The sequence below is a fragment of the Lissotriton helveticus genome, chromosome 10 (assembly GCF_964261635.1).
Source record: "Lissotriton helveticus chromosome 10, aLisHel1.1, whole genome shotgun sequence".
NCBI classification, from domain to species: Eukaryota; Metazoa; Chordata; class Amphibia; order Caudata; family Salamandridae; genus Lissotriton; species Lissotriton helveticus.
Window position 1 is genome coordinate 992,776,078 of NC_136071.1, and position 17,954 is coordinate 992,794,031.

The 17,954-nt window shown below is 40.6% G+C and overlaps 1 protein-coding gene across 8 annotated transcripts in view; it reads right to left on the reverse strand.

The window, feature by feature from the left end:
* The window catches only part of LOC144784710 (ATP-dependent translocase ABCB1-like), a 1,064,270-nt gene that overhangs the window by 267,542 nt on the left and 778,774 nt on the right, over positions 1 to 17,954 (reverse strand). For all 8 annotated transcript variants that reach the window (XM_078663665.1, XM_078663668.1, XM_078663666.1 and 5 more), the window contains one exon: positions 2,843 to 2,947. In XM_078663665.1, the coding sequence (XP_078519791.1) occupies positions 2,843 to 2,947 (105 nt within the window). The remainder of the gene's footprint in view (positions 1 to 2,842; positions 2,948 to 17,954) is intronic.

A 17,954-nucleotide genomic window follows, 5' to 3' on the forward strand; every position in this document is an offset into this window, starting at 1 on the left:
ATGTTTTATCTTGACAGTTTGTGAACATACTCAAATGTGTGAATTTGTTGGCATTGACAAACTCCTTTCCATCTCTTTCAAAAAACAAAAACAGTCAAAAACTAGGAATTTAATGAAGGCCACAATCGTGGCTTAGTGATCTTGAGACAGATTGAAGCCTCATTCCCTTATGGCGGTGAAGGCAATGGTGCCTAGAAGAGGTGTTTTCTTACTTTAATCCTAGAGGGGCTGGAAGAAGTTTTCATTGGGAGGTACCAAAATGGGGGGAGGGACCTTAGACAAGGCTTTACTCTGACATCTTACAAAGTTGGATAAAAGGCATTGTGGGGTTCCTTTAACATGAAGTCAGTATTTTGATTTCAGTTGTGATTCATCACAGTAAACTAGCCAAATGCTGCTGGGTTAACAGTGTGAAAGCTATCTCTCACTCTCACGTCAGAGTGCTGCTGGGATTAAGAAGACATCAGAATATTAGTTGCTTAAGTGAACTCCTATCCGTCTGGGAAAGGGCAAAGGATAATAAGACACCTGCTTCCTCCTATTCTGTTATATATAAAGGCTATTCTCAGGGTAAGGGTAACTAGCCTCTAGCAGATCCATAAAATTAAGATGAAATAGAATATATATCTAAGCAGATGCGTCACTTTGTAAACCCCTGCGCTACATTATACTTGCGTCAGGTATAATGTATGCAGGGGGGGGGTTCCTCCGCAAAAAGCCTCGTAGAAGTGACGCAGTGGAATCTATGAGATTTCACTGCGTCACTTCAAGGATGCTGTTGCGTCAAAATCTTGCGCCTGCCTCACAGAAGGCGTAAGACTGACACAGGCCCTTTCACATGGGGCTTGCCCCATGTGAAAGGACGCATTGCTGGAGTTGCGTCACTTTTGTGACACACTCCAGCAATGCGTCACTTTTGCGCCATACAGATACATCAGAAATACTGACGTATCTGTAACTCCTTGCGACATGATGCGTCATACATTAAATATGACGCATCAGGAATGTCGTAAGGCGTGCGCACTGAGAAGTGACGCATCGCTGCTTTCACTCAGCGATGCGTCATTTCTCATAAATGAGGCCCTCAGGCTCTTAATCAATTGGAGAAGCTAGAGTCCACATAACCTGAAAGAGAACTTAAATTGGTGTCAGCAAAAAATGAGCCTGGAGAAACATGAGGCACCTTATACAAACTTGTCCTAAAAGAATACAGATGAAACCTAGACAGAAAGGGAGACTCTTCAGGTAAATGGCTATCCAGGTTGGTAAAGAGAGAGAAGAGCAGCCCAACTTAAATTATCCTTATACAATCCTTCTTGATCTCTTGCAGTAAAACATGAAGATATAAATAAAACATTTAGGCTACACGTGGTCAGTCTTACAAGCAACCAATGCAAGAAAGCCGGCCATCTATTGAAACCAGAATTTAGAAATCTCCAACCACCCCCACATCAAAGATGAGCAGATACCTGTGCCGAGGTAGAAACATCTTTCAAAATAAGAAATACCAGACGCAATCAGTGGGATGCCAAGAGAAAGATCAGCAGGAAAAAATGGGGTTTTCGTATGCTGGTATTAAGCATAAAAGCACTAATTACTCTATAAAGAGTTGGAAATATACGTAGAGGTCAAACAGTGTATTCAGCACGATGATGGAAGCCATTGCTGTGATGACGCTAAAACCTAACAAAGATCCCAGAGATACTGAATCGTACGGGCCATTGGTGATGATATACTCAGATGTTACACTCTTACTTGACGGAACAACACTTATGGTTCTGCAATCACTGTCACCTGCAGGAGTGTTCCCTCATAAGCTGGAGGCATTAGCCAGCATGTGTAGTAGTATTGCTGTGGAATCTTGCACCAATACCATGATTCTGATGGAAGAGGCACGATCAAGCCTATGAATTACCCTTCCCAAGATGGTAGATTGTCCAGAGAACTCTCTTGGGGTTTCTGAAATCAAGAAAAGCATGTGTCTTTCTAGTAATATCAGTTCCTGTTGAAATCGTATGTAAAGGAAGCAATCACAAGATTTAGATGTGTCACAACACAGTTGTTGCCTACTTTTTAGTTTTTTTAATAGCCCAGCTCAATTTTTTGGCTTTAATGCTTGATTCTTGCAGGCACATTCCATTTAGTTTCCTCTAGTGAAATGTTCACCTCCTGGCTCTTTTCTTTTACTAATGTCAAAATCGTTTGGTTCACTAACTACTCTAATATAAATTTGCATCCTCAAACAAGCATTACCAAATGTTCTTGAATCTTTTGCCTTAGTTTTAATTCTTAGGGAGACACAGCATACATTTCACATGTGTTATAGTGTGAAGGGGGCAGTGTGGTTATTGGGTGGAGCCACCCTTTCCTTGAGCAGTCAAGGAAAAAATGTAACAGACCTTCAACACTCCTAAGGGCACACTTAACATATTTCACGTCATACTGTGCAGGGGGACAGCGTGGCTTCTAGGAAGAGTTGCCCCTTCCTTGGGCAATCAAGAGGGAAATTGAAAAGTTCGTCTCTGCTACCAGTCCTTAAGAGAAAGGCATACACTGAACTAGAAATGACCAACATATTTAGATGGAACCTGTAATAGGGATCACGTTTGTAAGAAACATGTATGTATTAAATGGCATCACATAAAAGACGTTATAGCATTCTTTTTTGAAAAAGCTTAATAAACAACAACTTATATCAATTAACTTCAGCTTAGATTTGAAGCTTGGTGAAGAGGAAACCGGAAGGACTTAAAAAGAAAATTCCCTTTGTTCTGTACAGAAATATATCCTTAATGTATTTTACGAAACCAATTCTTGGTTACCAAATAATAGATTCACTTACGATTACAATGTAGGCAATTAGACTAATGATTCCCAAGATGAAGAACATTAGAGAAACCACATTAGTCACTTTGATTCGTTTTTCGCCATCCGTTTCTTGAAACGCCTATTAATAAAAATAAAAAAATACAATTATCATCATGAATATTTGATTTGTGAAAATCCATAAAAGAAACACACATTCTGTGATATAAAAAAAAAAATATTTGGTTAGCGCCAGATACATGAGTTTTACTTTGACAAACTCTTAATTGAATATGATCTTTTGTCTTAAAAACATCTCGTTAATATACATGGTGTTCACAGCTTATCAGTTTAATAATTAATAAATGTGGCTGTGGGAATAATACTTAAAGAACCTAAGTACCTAAAAAAACCTAAGTACGAAAGCTCATATCAATGATGGCATGTTACCCATCAGGCTAACATGCATTGTGGTGACAAATCATAAATGCATTTTCAGAATAAGCTCAATTTCATTTTTTAGCACTCTACAAGTTTTATCTGAACAAAACATATCAAACCAAACTTCCTGCAGATTCATGAGATGATGCCAAAGTTATTAAATTATACATCCATGCACATTCTTTTTTTACTGTAGTGTTGTTAGACCTGGGATCCTTGGATGGGAGGAAGGAGCTGGGCACAGCCTCATTTACACTTGAAGAGGCTGTGTTCTGTCTCCACACAAAGGGCTGTATATCCCCTAAAGTAAGTCTGGAGCCATCTTTGCACTTCAAAGTTATGCTTCTAGAAGCTTCTCCCCACTTAAAAAGACACAACAGTGAATAAAAGAAGGGCCTCAGACACCACAACTTCAGTACACTTCTAGACTTGCGGATACACTGCTAGGAAATGGACTGCTGTGCTTCTAAAAGGATTGCTACTCTGCTGGACTTCTACTACGCTAGACTCCTGCTTGGCTGTGCTGACCTGCTGCTCTCTTGCCTGGTGAGAAAAACTGGACCTTCATCACTTGAACCCAGTGTGACTCCAATGGCTATTTTCAAGTCTCCTGATCTGAAGACTCAGGGATATAACAGGCTTCCAACAACCTTGCATCTGCACCTGGACTCAGTCATCAGTGAGTCTACCCTGCCAAATGATCACAGCCCAGTCCTGCATCCTTGGAAGGGGGCTTAAGGTGCTCTGCCAGTTTCTGTGGGTCCAGCGGTACTGACACATCCCCTCTGTTGTGTGGATTAGACCAGTTGAAAAGACAAATGCTGCCACATCCTGCATCGCCATGGAAACCGCCACTGTGCTATGTTATGTTATGTTTAAAGGTTTATAAAGCATGCCTAGACCCAGAAATAGGCGTCTTGGGACTAGTGGCAGGAACTCTCAGCATTGTCAATAATCAAACACAAAAGCAATCCATCTTTTAAGGGGTACCAACCTGTTGGTCCAAGGAGAATTTTTTTTTTTTTAGATCCTTCCTAAATTTCAAAAGGTTGGTTAAGCTCGTAGATGTTACGGCAGTAAATTACACCATTTTGCTGCCATGTAGGAAAAACTTCTTCCACCGCAGTGAGCTTTCTTAAATCAGGGTATTTGTACTTTGTTAGCTGTACTAGATCTTAAGGTACATGGGAGAATGTACCAGTGAAACAATTTCCTGCAAAAAGAGCAGACCGTCATGATGTAGACACTTATGTGCTCAACAAAGAGCTTTGAACTGGATACGCTCCCTAATTGGAAGCCAATGAAGTTCCCTAATGGACTTGGAAACTGGGCAGAATTTTGGTAACTTCAACAGAACTCCTGCTGCTGCATTTAGCAGAGTCTGAAGTTTATCAAGAAGACGTGTTTGACATCCTACAAATAGTGCATTACAATGATCAATCTTTGATATTACCAAGGCAATGATTACTCTTTTCCTATATGCTAATTGTAAGAATGGTAAGATCTTTTTTAAAAATGTTAATGTAAAAAAGCAAGAGGTCACCTGGTTCGAATGTTTTATGAAGGTTAATCTTTTGTCAAAAATTACAACCAGATTTATCACCTACTAGGCTGGAGTTGGCAGTAAACCCAAATTAGATGGCCATCAGGTGTAGTTAAGAGAGTTCAGCTGCATCCACTGGGCAATACTGTTCATGAATGTGCTGAAATGCAAGGCCACTTTTTCTGTATACCACTAGCTGTGTTTCGTTTGCATTAGAAAATACAGAAAAAACTGTGTGCTCTGATCAGCTGAATAAGTGGGGTGATGTATGCATTAAAAAGATTCGAATTCAAAGAAGACCCTTGTGGGACCCCAAGGTGCACACATTTACATCTCTTGACAGTGGCAGCCTCGACAATGCTGGACTCTGCATAGCAAAACACGCAAGATGATGAACGGAATGTGGCATATTGGGAAAACATTCACCCCACTCACAGATCTGGGTTTACACCATTGTTATTTTACTCACCAAGCCACCCTTCCCTGGACCAGAATAAAGCATCCTAGAACCGGTTTCTGGCTATCAGCTGTCACCAGCCAGGATAGCTTGACTCCAGTGTTGTAGTGAGCATGGGACCCACGTCTCGGCATACCCTTCCCACAAAGGGCGAACAGCAAAACACAAGATGATGGCCGGAATGTTGCACATTGGCAACACATTCACCCCCGTGACAGACCTGGGTTTAATCCATTGTTATTTTGCTCACCACGCCATAGCGACAAAGCTAATGTAGAGAAGGTGGTGTGAGCAGAATGGTGTACACAATTAGCACACAGCTTGCAATTGTACTGCAACTTGAACTTTATGAGAGTCATCAATATACTATACATGTATAATAAAATGATGATGTCATCAGTGATGTCATTTAAGTTGTCATCAGTGATTTCATGAGTGAAGGCACTGCCCATGTCATGCGTGATGTCATATGTGATGACATAAGCAGTGCATTATGGGGGCATACGTTACAGATAGCTCAAGTAACTATAACTGAAGAATTTGACTGGTTTTGAGTAAGTGAAATCTGTGCCTAACTGTATTGTCTATGTAACCTGTGTTTTTTTTCAGTGATTTTCTATGTGTAAAAAGAATTCTCCTTGTAAATTCTAATTCCCCCTGTAACCTTTGTTTTTTAGTGAATATATATATATATATATATATATATAATATATGTATATATATTTATATATATATATATATATATATATATATATATATGTATATATATATATATATTACCTACTGGCGGTCGCCAGTAGGTATATATAGTTAGGATTTTTTCTCTATGGGTTTTTTGAAAATTCTATGTCTAATAACTTTGGCGTTTGTGGACGGAATTGGCTGAAATTTTCAGGAAAATGGCACATTTTGTTTCTGAGCAGCCCTTGAAAATTTGGGGGGGGTTCGTCCAGTGGGGGCCGAGAAAAAAGGGGGGTCCCAAAACGTGTTTTTAACATTGAGTTTTCCATAGGGCGGTTGGCCTCACTTTTAGCCCGAACGGCTGAATGGATTTGCACGAAACTTGGCAAAATTGTAGGGACTGGTAGCCCGATGTGCCTTTTGTAGGTCTCAATATATGTGCTCCAGTGGATTTTGAGAAATTAACGTTTAAAAAAAGATATATATCTGTAACAGCGGACCGGGCAGCGCACTGGTTCGCGGACTTTTCGCGCAACGGAGCTTTGTGAAGCGAAGCTGATTGGTTCTCCGGCGTCTGTCAACATTCCAAACAGTCCGTAGCGGCCGCCATCTTGTCTCTCGGTAGGATCGAGAGACAAGAGGAGGTCAAAACAAAGGGGGAAATAACTATAAGGGGGCATAGTAGATCCTCGCTGACCCCCTAGGTTTGATGTGGAGGTTTTAAAAGGGCCCCGCGGGGCAAAAAAAAATAATAATAATAATAATTGAACGGCTGAATGGATTTGCACGAAACTTGGCAAAATATTAGGGACTGGTAGCCCGATGTGCCTTTGCTAGGTCTCAATATATGTGCTCCAGTGGATTTTGAGAAATTAACGTTCAAAAAAAGATATATATCTGTAACAGCGCTCCGCTTCGCGTAACGGAGGTTTGCGAAGCTGATTGGTCATTCTGTCACTGGGCTATAGTTGGGCTACATCTGGCTGATATTTGGGCTACATTTGTTTTTTTGTGTGTCTGGCGGCCATCTTTGGGCTACATTGGGCTACATTGGGCTTCATTGGGCTACATTCGGCTAATTAGCAAATAGCTCATCGCAAACTAGGAATGGTAAAGAATCGCTATTTATTCCTTAAAGTTCGCTATTTAGGAAATGCAAATAACTTTGATGATACATATGGCGGTTCATCTCTAACAAGATAAGAAGCATAGGGATACATTTATGATGACTGGCGCCTCACCAGGGATGTGTTAGTCATTTTGTGCCGCTGTTCCGTCACCTATGGTGTGCTGCATTTACAATGCGGCGCATCATGGGGCAAAAACAGCACAGATGCGTGATGTATCTGTGCCGTAAAGGTGGCGCATTGCTGGAGTTGTATCGCAAGTGTGATGAAGCTCCAGCAAGGGTCGGGGGTGCCCCTGTCGCAGGGTTTCTGTTCTCACACAGAACTGTGGACAGAGGATTGGAACCTCGGCGAATGCATTGCTGGAGTTGTATCGCAAGTGTGATGAAGCTCCAGCAAGGGTCGGGGGTGCCCCTGTCGCAGGGTTTCTGTTCTCACACAGAACTGTGGACAGAGGATTGGAACCTCGGCGAATTAGGGTGTCCCAAAACTCACGTTAGTAATCAAAAACTCCTTAGCAAGCTAGGTACAGTGTCACATTGGATATAACAAACTCTCAATGTTTAGACAATCCAGAATATGAACTTATAGTACCTCAGGATACGTGGAACTCATGAACAGTCGGTCGTTATAGATTTCTTAGAAACCAGAACATGGAGTTAAGAAGAACAGATGTGTATTTGAAATGTTTATTTACTAATGCCGTCTTCTCAGGCGTAGTACCTTAGATAATAAAAGTACACATATTATCAGTAGCAAAATTACCAGCATAGTTACTAGTACATAAAAAGTGAATGGTGATAGTATGTTAACATGCTGTAAATGAATAAGAGTTAGCAACACTTATAAGCAGCCGCGGGCCGTGGAGGGAGTTACGGTGAGGCAGGGAGGCGGGGAGGGGGAGAAGCAGGGTGGAGAATACAAGTACACATATTATCAGTAGCAAAATTACCAGCATAGTTACTAGTACATAAAAAGCGAATGGTGACAGTATGTTAACATGCTGTAAATGAATAAGAGTTAGCAACACTTATAAGCAGCCGCGGGCCGTGGAGGGAGTTACGGTGGGGCAGGGAGGCGGGGAGGGGGAGAAGCAGGGTGGAGAATACAAGTACACATATTATCAGTAGCAAAATTACCAGCATAGTTACTAGTACATAAAAAGCGAATGGTGACAGTATGTTAACATGCTGTAAATGAATAAGAGTTAGCAACACTTATAAGCAGCCGCGGGCCGTGGAGGGAGTTACGGTGGGGCAGGGAGGCGGGGAGGGGGAGGGGCAAGGTAGAGAGGGCTCCACCCTGCTTCTCCCCCTCCCCGCCTCCCTGCCCCATCGTAACTCCCTCCACGGCCCGCGGCTGCTTATATCTCACCCTCCCTAATACACATATTATATTATTTGCTAAGAAGGTCTCTTTGTGTTGGTTTAGGGCGTGCCCATACTTTAGTGTCTTAGATTTGAAGGAATCACATCAGCATACACCAGCTCTCTCTTCATGTGAACCGCATCAACTGTTGTGTATGTGTGTTCGGCAAAGCAATATAAAACCCGCCTCATGCCCAGAATTGGCAGAAGTTGCACTTATGTTATGAGTATGAAGTCGTGGAGATCAGACCTCATAACAATTCTGTATCGTGTTGTTCTTGAAACTTTAGCACTCGCTGTACAGATATAGTTTAACAAGTAAAGCAGATAGTAGACCAATAACATATTATTCTCATGTAAACCACGATGAACTACTAGGTGGAAAGCTAAAGCAACAACTAAGTGTCGTGTGCAGAAGTTGCAAAAAAGGAAAAATGGCGTTTAAACCGGTAATGAGCCCATGCTAACTTAACACGGTGTAAAGATATCCAGGACCTAGATGACACCTCCTCATGATCCGGAAACGAACTGAATAAGATAATAGAAGTGCCATCTCATGAGAGCAGATTGCAAGTTTATATGTGGACGGTCCGCAAGGTAAAGCATTAAAAACTAGGAAAATTTAATGCTAAAGAAAAATAAAACAGCCAAGTACTTTATCGAGTCTTAAGCCAATAGGCAAGGTAAATAATAAAAACTTGACAAATAAGTCAATGAATTGTCAATGAAATGCTAGTACTCAGCATATCAAACATGAAAAAGGTCTATGACATAACTGTGTATGCAAAATAAGCTGCAACAGCCTCCAATAGGAAGTCACCGTCTTCATCCGAAAACAGTTCAGCCATCCAATTTAAAAGCGGAAAAGAACATACGTGCTCTCCCAGCACCGGATCCTCTATCACCATCAGAGGACAGCTCGGTGGGTTTTCAAGAAAGCTCTGTTCCAAGAAAGACTGTGCTGCCGCCAGTAAATTCCAGGGACCAAGTAGTCCATGCATCAATGCCACAGCCATAATCCTTTCGCCAGGACAAACCAACTCGTGAGTAATGATAGGAGTCATCAGCTGATTAAAGTCGACGTCAGGAGAAACCGGTCCGCAGAGACACAAATCAATGGCCCAATCGAAATCACAGGTCAGGCAGTGAAATACAGGCTGGACACAGGTGAAGTAGGAGAACCGAAAAGATAATCCATATGCCGTGCTTAATATCGCCAACGGCATTGTGCCATAATATTCTAGCATGCGATTGCGGAACAGTGTCAGCAGCTGCAGGGTCGGAGGTTGCATAGGAGGGACATCCATATTTAAAAATGTAAAAAAGCACAAGAGCGTCCGCTGGTAATGCAAGTAAAAATGCCAATCTACGAACCAGAGTGCAGAAAATACAATGAAAGGAAGCAGGGATGACTCCAAAGATTTTCTCAAATGAAGTCACGAGACCACTGGTAACAACTTTAAAAAAGTGTGCCAGGGACTTTGTGGAGGATGCGTTAAAGATAGTCGGAAACATGTTGCTGAAATTGAAAGGCAAATCTTAATTGAAAAGGGTGTGCACCTCTGTATGGGTGTTCGCTATGTGAAGTACGAAAGTTTCACGGGCCGAACTCAAGGCCACCTCTCTCTGAGACAAAAGAGCTCTTATTCTTGCCATGCCGTTGAAACGTGTCCCAAGGTTGGTATTTGTGGCCAGATTGAAAACTCCCTATGTTCATGTGTGGGAGGAAATAGAACATTTCTGCAGCAAATAACCCGTTCACCTACTGTTACGATAAAAGGAATACTTTTAATTAACTCAGAACAATCTTCATTATTGAGCATCAAATAACTACCATTTTCCAACAACTTGAACGTGGGGATGATAGCAGGAACTGGCGTGCCTTGCAACACGCAAGCCATATTTGGTCGGTGTTTGTTGCATGAACCGTGTAACTGTATGTGCCTACACATTAGTGAATGATCTGGCGTCTCAGTGCATTCCTCTCCATTCAGATAAACTTCTTGATCATCTTTGAAACATCTGTATGTGTATGGAAGCGACCAGACCTCATGAAGAAAAGCACTACCTAAAGGTTCATAACGACCTATTGGTATATATTTCATACAATTTGAAAACTTATATAAAGCAAAAGGCAGCGTTATTAAACCGTGGATAAGGCATGTTGCCAAAAAACCCGCAATCCTCTGCTGATGATGTCACTGAGCATGTCATGAATGATGTAATATGTGACATCATCAGCAGTGGATTACGGGTAATGGTATCTCTAGTTTACTCCCTTATAGCTGTGTTTCTTTTAACATAAGTGTCTGTTTCCTTCCCTTATACTTACTGTTTTTGGTTCGCTTCCGGTTCGCGTACCAGCGAGCGAACTAGGAAGCGAACTAAGAGAAATAGAGGTTGGCACAATTCCAAATATTGTACCAATTTTTTAATAACGGGGAGGTAGTTCTGAAAAGAACTTTTTTTTTTATTTTTCTGAACATTTTTTTACTGTTTTTGAATTTTTCGGAACAGTTTTATATTTTTTTGGGTTTTTCTTGGAGGGGGCAATGAAAACGATTCATTGTAAAGGGCTCAACAGGAGCAACAAAACAAAAAAAAGAAGTATTTATTATTTTGGGCGTTTCGGACAAGCTTGCATATGATAGTCAATAGCTCTGTTGATCAGAGTGATGCTTTTTTCTCCGTAGGAAATGAATCCATCGCAAAATGCGCAGATGTGTTTTACATCACCAAATCTCATTTGTATATTTGGCACCATCTCCCTGCCCTCTGGTCCCGTTACTTCCGGTACAACAGATCTTCTGGCCATAATAGGGAGATTATCTAGGTCGTTCCGAAACTGTGCAGCACTGTAGTTTTTAGGATGCCACCTAGTCATATGGCGATGCATTGTGTAGTTTCCGAAACTGTATTTTTTGTCGGTCCCTCTGGACAGTCTATCTTGACATATAAGGCAAGTTACGTATCTTGCATTTACTTTTTTCTGACCTTTGGGAATTTTAAAAAATTGCCAAATGAAGTTTTCTTTCCGGTGAGACGTCCTGGGCTGCTCAGGCAAAAACTGCCTCTCTTCGTGCTCGTCCTCCTGTTCCTCTTCTTCTTCTTCTTGTTGAATTAGAACTTGAGCAGGTGGTCCACTCTTCCTTGGATGTGGTGGAGGTGGTGGGGAAGCACCAGCTGAAGCTACTAAAGAAGCCATTGCTCAGTGATCACAAAGGGTCTTTCTCTCACAATGATGAAAGTCAGAGTGAGGAAAGAAGGAGGGATTTTCATCATTTGGGAAAAACAAGAGTTCTCAACCAATCAAAAGTGTTCATTTTAGATTATATGACCTAGTCTTACATCATTAGGAAACCAAAAGTGAAATGAACCAATGAAAAGTGTTATTACCAAGTCACATGACTTGCTGTGTTTACGTTAAGCGCTTTGCAGGGCCTCCCGGTTTGCTTCCAGAAACCTGCGCTTTGCGACTCGCTTCGCGTACCAGTTCGCTAACGTAGCACGTCATATGACGTATCACGCGACATTGTGAAACGTCATGCGGACGGGAGGCGTCACGATGTTGTTTTCTAACGCGGCACTTGCGGTAAAGAAACGTTTACCGGCTCGCGGTCTATTTCGCGGCATCAAGGTCAGCTAACGGGAAGCTTCCCGATTCGCGAAGCGGGAACGAAGAAAAAAAAATATTTAAAAAAAAAATTATTCATAAACATATAAAATATATTTTTGGATTTAAAGAAGAATACATTTTACAGCTACAGATATTAGCTGTTAAAAAACCAATGAAATTCACAGAAAAAACCATAGGTTATAGACCATATATAGTTAGGAATTAGCATTTACAAAACCTTGAAAATTCACTGAAAAAACCATAGGTTATAGACCATATATAGTTAGGAATTAGCATTTAGAAAACCTTATTTTACTCACACAAAACCATTGAAATTCCATATATAGTTAGTTGCACTAACTATATATCGCGCACCCGCAATCCACTGCTGATGATGTCACATATTACATCATTCATGACATGGTCAGTGACATCACTGATGACATCACTGATGACATCTCAAATGACATCACTGATGACATCACTGATGACGTCTCATTTGGCATCATTCTTGTGCTAATACGATAAACTTCTTCAGACTCTAATATAACCTTAGATACACTCAGTGTATACAGACACTCACACACTGCCACTCATCCATGGAGTTACTCACACACCCAGTCAGTCATGCAAAGAAACAATCTCACCTCCATTTCTTCAACTATACAGTTATACACACCTTACTTATTGAAACATATACTAACACATATTTACTCTCTTATACAATCCCTGATACAAGTTCACAATGATCGATACAACCACTCACTCAGTGGCTCTCATGCACAGTTATTTATATATGCCAACTCTCACATGTACTGTGTTTTACATATGTACTTACTATGACATGTAGCATTGAGATATCCATTCACTCATCAATACACTCATGCACACAGTCAACTGCCCATGTAGCTGTTTCCACATGCACTCTTGAACTCATACACCTAGTGAATAAACTGCTCACACATCTATGCACAGAGTCACACACCTTCCAGCCACCCCCACACAAACTCAATCTCCCATAGAAATACTTGGGCAACCAATTAATAACACATATAGCCTCTCGTATAGCTAATGATCAACACATGCAGCAGTTTACATCACAACAGACATAATGATGCACAAATTAAGACAGTTTAGTCACTAACCCGTGCATTCAGTAAGACGCATTTAATCACTCACTCATACAGTCAATCACGCACCTACTAAAACCTTCATTCAGACACTTATACATCCACTCATTCTTCAATATGTAAAACATATTTAAACTTTACAGAAACACATAATCACTGGATGTTGTCATCAGTGATGTCATCAGTGATGTCACTGACCATGTCATGAATGATGTAATATGTGACATCATCAGCAGTGGATTGCGGGTGCGCGATATATAGTTAGTGCAACTAACTATATATGGAATTTCAATGGTTTTGTGTGAGTAAATTAAGGTTTTCTAAATGCTAATTCCTAACTATATATGGTCTATAACCTATGGTTTTTTCAGTGAATTTTCAAGGTTTTGTAAATGCTAATTCCTAACTATATATGGTCTATAACCTATGGTTTTTTCTGTGAATATATATATATATATGTCTAGCTCCAAACACCAGCTAGCTGCACGCATGAGCGGGTGCACGCCAAAAATGGGGGTGTGCCCGTTATGTGAATCACACAGTAATTCTGGTTTTAGACATTTGTATTGTAAAATTTTATTCAGTATTTGTGGGTGCATCCCCTTGTCACTTATTTTCTTTCCACAGGAGTAGCAGTTGATACAAAGCCTATTGCGGGCATTATATTCACAAATTTGCCGTATGGCATGTTATTGTAGGATGTATGGATAACCATGGTTAGCCTCACAATTATATTATTGTAGTGAGCTTAAATTTGGGTTATATCTATGCCAGCAGATGTGAACGTTGGCCTTCTATGTTTGGTACTTTGATTAATGGTACCTTCATCACTGCTCACCTGTGTTTCTTGGGTATGCCCATTCAGGGCGTTTATGGGCATTGAAGGATTATTGGACTATTGTACTATTGTGCCCATCCATGGGCTAGATACTTCATGTTATTCCAAGCATATTTATGTTGGGTTCCATGTAAATAGTGTATATACATTTAAAAACGATTGTTTTCATTATATGTTTATAATTGCGCAAATGTTTCAGTTTACCATCTAAAGATGGCCGACCCATTTGCTGCCATGAATTTAGTCCTTCTATGCTTTTCATGACTAATGTGGATGCAAGATTGTTTGTTTAAAAAAAAATGAGTTGAGCGCCTCGGCTCTTTGCATAACTTGACGAAGCCCTCTGGCGAAACGCGTCGTATGCTGTGAGGTTCCCCATTAAAATCTTTTGAGGAACCACCCCCTGCGTGTGCTGCTTTCTATACAAACTAATCGTTTGTGGATGTTTGGAGCTGTGATATATATATATATATATATATATATATATATATATATATATATATATATATATATATATATATATATATATATATATATATATGGCGGACTGGTGCTGGGTTAACATTAAATAAAAAATATTTGCACCATCCTTTGGGTCTCGCTGTTCCTGTTTGCTGATCGGCTGTGATTGCTGTTGCTGATTATTTCAACGCGGGAACACCACGTACCTCATATATATATATATATATATAAATATATATTACCTACTGGCGGTCGCCAGTAGGTAGTTATAGTTAGGACCTAGTTTCCATAGGAAATCGTCAACATTCTATTTGGATTAACTTTGGCCCTGGTGGATGAATCTTTGCGAATTTCTCAAAGAAGATGGCTCGGTCCACTGCGCTCCTTCCCTGAAAATTTGGGGGGGATTGGTGAAGTGGGGGCTGAGATAAAAGGGGGGTCCCAAAACGTGTTTTCTCCATGTTATTTTCCATAGGACGTTTAGACACGGCTACAGGTCGAACGGCTGAATGGATTTATAAGAAATTTGGCAAAACTGTAGAGTCCGGCTCGCAGATTACGCTTTTTGTGGAATGGTGTGAATCCGTTCAGTAGTTGCTGAGAAAATTAAAGTTAAAGTCAATTATATATCTATAAGCGCGGACGGGTGCGCGCACTCAAGCGGCTGCGCGCGAGCGGAATTTTTTTTTTGCTGCGTGACGTCTGTTAACGTTCGATTCGAAGGAAATCAGGAAGTGTTGACCGCCATTTTGTCACTGCGAGTAAATATATTGTCATTTCAAAGCATGGAACATGGAAAGGGGAGAAGGTAGAGATTGTTTTGCTGCGTAGGTTTTCTCAGGGTGTGCAGTAAGGTCCTTAAAGGCGAAAATATATATATATTTTTTTCCCGAAAAAAAGTTGCGGGGTGCGCGCACTCGGGCGCGCACACCTATTTACAAGAGTGTGAAAATGGAGATAAATCAGAAGTTTGAGTGCTTTGATATAAGGTGGCTCTGAAAAGAGCCCTTGTGTTTATTGAGTTGTTTCTGCATTTATAAGTAAGTACCGATGCAGAGTCTGATGTTGCAGAGGAAGATTTTGTTTCCCTCATCCGTGAAATGAACACCATCTGTCCTATAGATGTCTTGCATGTGGTAACGCAAGTTGTTGTGGTAAATAGAACCCATGCTAGAATCTCTGGGGAAAGCAGAAACAGATTTATTAACATGTCTCCTTGCTTTCTCAATTTGTGCACAATGTTGATTGGACCAATTCCATTTCTGTCTTTGGCATATATTGGAATATACCAAGGCAGTTCGAGGAAAAAGTGTCATCAATTGTCTAAAGGTATCTTTTAGAAGCATTTCCAGACCTACCCCAGTCAATGTGCCTAGATCGTTCCCACCACAGTGCACAATTATAAGGTCTGGTTCTGGGAGATGCATAAAAGTTTTCACCAATGGTATTAATTGGTGAAATCTTAATCCTCTTTGCCCAATCCACGTTATCTGCACATTTGGTAAATCAAGGGTGGAAATTCGTCTGCTTGCTGCATATTTTCCACTCCAGTGAATATAGCTGTGTCCTAAAAGCCAAACCTTCATTTTCAAGGCAGATGCACTCGTGCTCCGATGGGTTGTGGAAGTGGAGTGGCAGTTAGAAGCTGAAATTCAGGATAAAAAAATGGATGAGGCTTGGTGTGGTTGAAAAACAAAAGATGATTGGTTGATTCTAATACGTGAAGATTGAAGACTACGTTGCATGTTAATGTTATGTAAAAGAAAAAGTAGTATTGGTTGTGAAAAAAATGACATGTAACAGAGCTGTGGATAGGCAGGTGTTTCTGGAGGGAAAACAGTGTTGTTAGTTTGCTGTAGAACGTTGAGATATGAACTTTTGACCTGTGCCTTCAGCCAGGTGCAGAATGAGGTGTTACCATGGAAACAGCCAGAGATGGCAGTGGGTGATGGGTGACTTTTATGTGACATTGAAAATATTGTGAGGGACAACCAACTGAAATGTAAATTTGAATAAAAAATTTTGCGGGAGGAAATATGATTGGCTGAAGAGACATATATGAGTCTGTATTGACTGGATATCTGTGCCATTGAATTTTGGTTGCAGTGATAGCAGCATAATTGAGACTTCCGTCAAACGAATATCTATTTTGTGACTGTCACTGTTGTACATCGTACAAAGCATTGGTAAAGGTAAGTCTGTAACTGTTTGTTTTGTCATGTACTGTAAAAGAAAGGGTTCACGGGCTGTTATAGGCCTGTGGGTTCTAGTATGAGTAAATCAGGTCGACAAAAGAAAATATTAAGTTAGTACAGCTGAAGTTACGTGGAACTCATGAATACTGTTTCAATATACAATCATTTTAGTTGAGATTATGGATTAAAAGAGAGAACGTGTATATTTGAAATGTTTATTCAGAAATGCACTGTTTTCAAGGCAAGTTTCTTATCTAATACGAGTGCAGACATTGTAAAAAACAAAGTAATCGGTATAGCCACTAGTACATAAAATACAAACGGTATAGTTGATGAAAAATGAATATGGTTTAGCAAAATTAATTATACACTCTTATGAGGAAGTATATTGGGGCAGATTTATGAAGGCCTTGCGCCGCCGGTGCGTTACTTTTAACATAAATAAGGCTCATTATATGTTAATAAATGGATGAAGGTCTCTGGCCTTTCAGTTTAGGAACGATACATGAAAATGCTAGTGGTTAGACCAGTGTTTCCCAAACTGTGGTCCGCGGACCCCCAGGGGTCCTTGACCCATTCTCAGGGGGTCCGCAGGCAGCAGTTTTAAAAGCACTTCAAAGTTCCTTGCAGAATTATCAGTTTTGGAGCAACAATAAAAGTGTCAAGATAACACCAGTGATTAATGTACCTGCTGGAGAGAGGAGAGTTTTATCCAGTGGCAACTTCAACTTATCTAATGTAGCACAGAGGGTTACTGCAAAGAATATGTACCATGTATTTAATTTAAAAAAATGTTATATGCATAGGTCAGTGGGTTACTTACTGCTTTTGTAAGTAACTTATTTTTCTTCCCAGATTGTCGTATCCTTGTGCATAATAAGGTCTTCATTTACTATTCTTTGAAAGCTAATAACATTCAATCTGTAATGATAACTGTGTTGTAGACTGCACCATTGTTTCCCTAAAACCTTTGGGGGAGAGCATTCCAAAGCACCCTCTGTAGTGGTCAGGCTCACTCATTGCACTTGGTATGCACCGTATGGGGACTGGTCTGAAAACATTTTCTAGGGCTGCTTTTGGTTTCCAGGCTGGCCCTTGCAGGAGCAGGAGCCTCGAACAGCAAAATAAAACCAGCCATGTAAAGGTTTGTCACTGGGATGCAGCACCAATCTTCCCATTAAATTATTTAGTTTTTTGTAAATTCACAGAAGTGGAGGAGCGTGTCGTTATCCTCCTTGGCTTAATGACACGGTCCACCACTTCGGAAACGAGGGTTTTGGCCATATTTACAA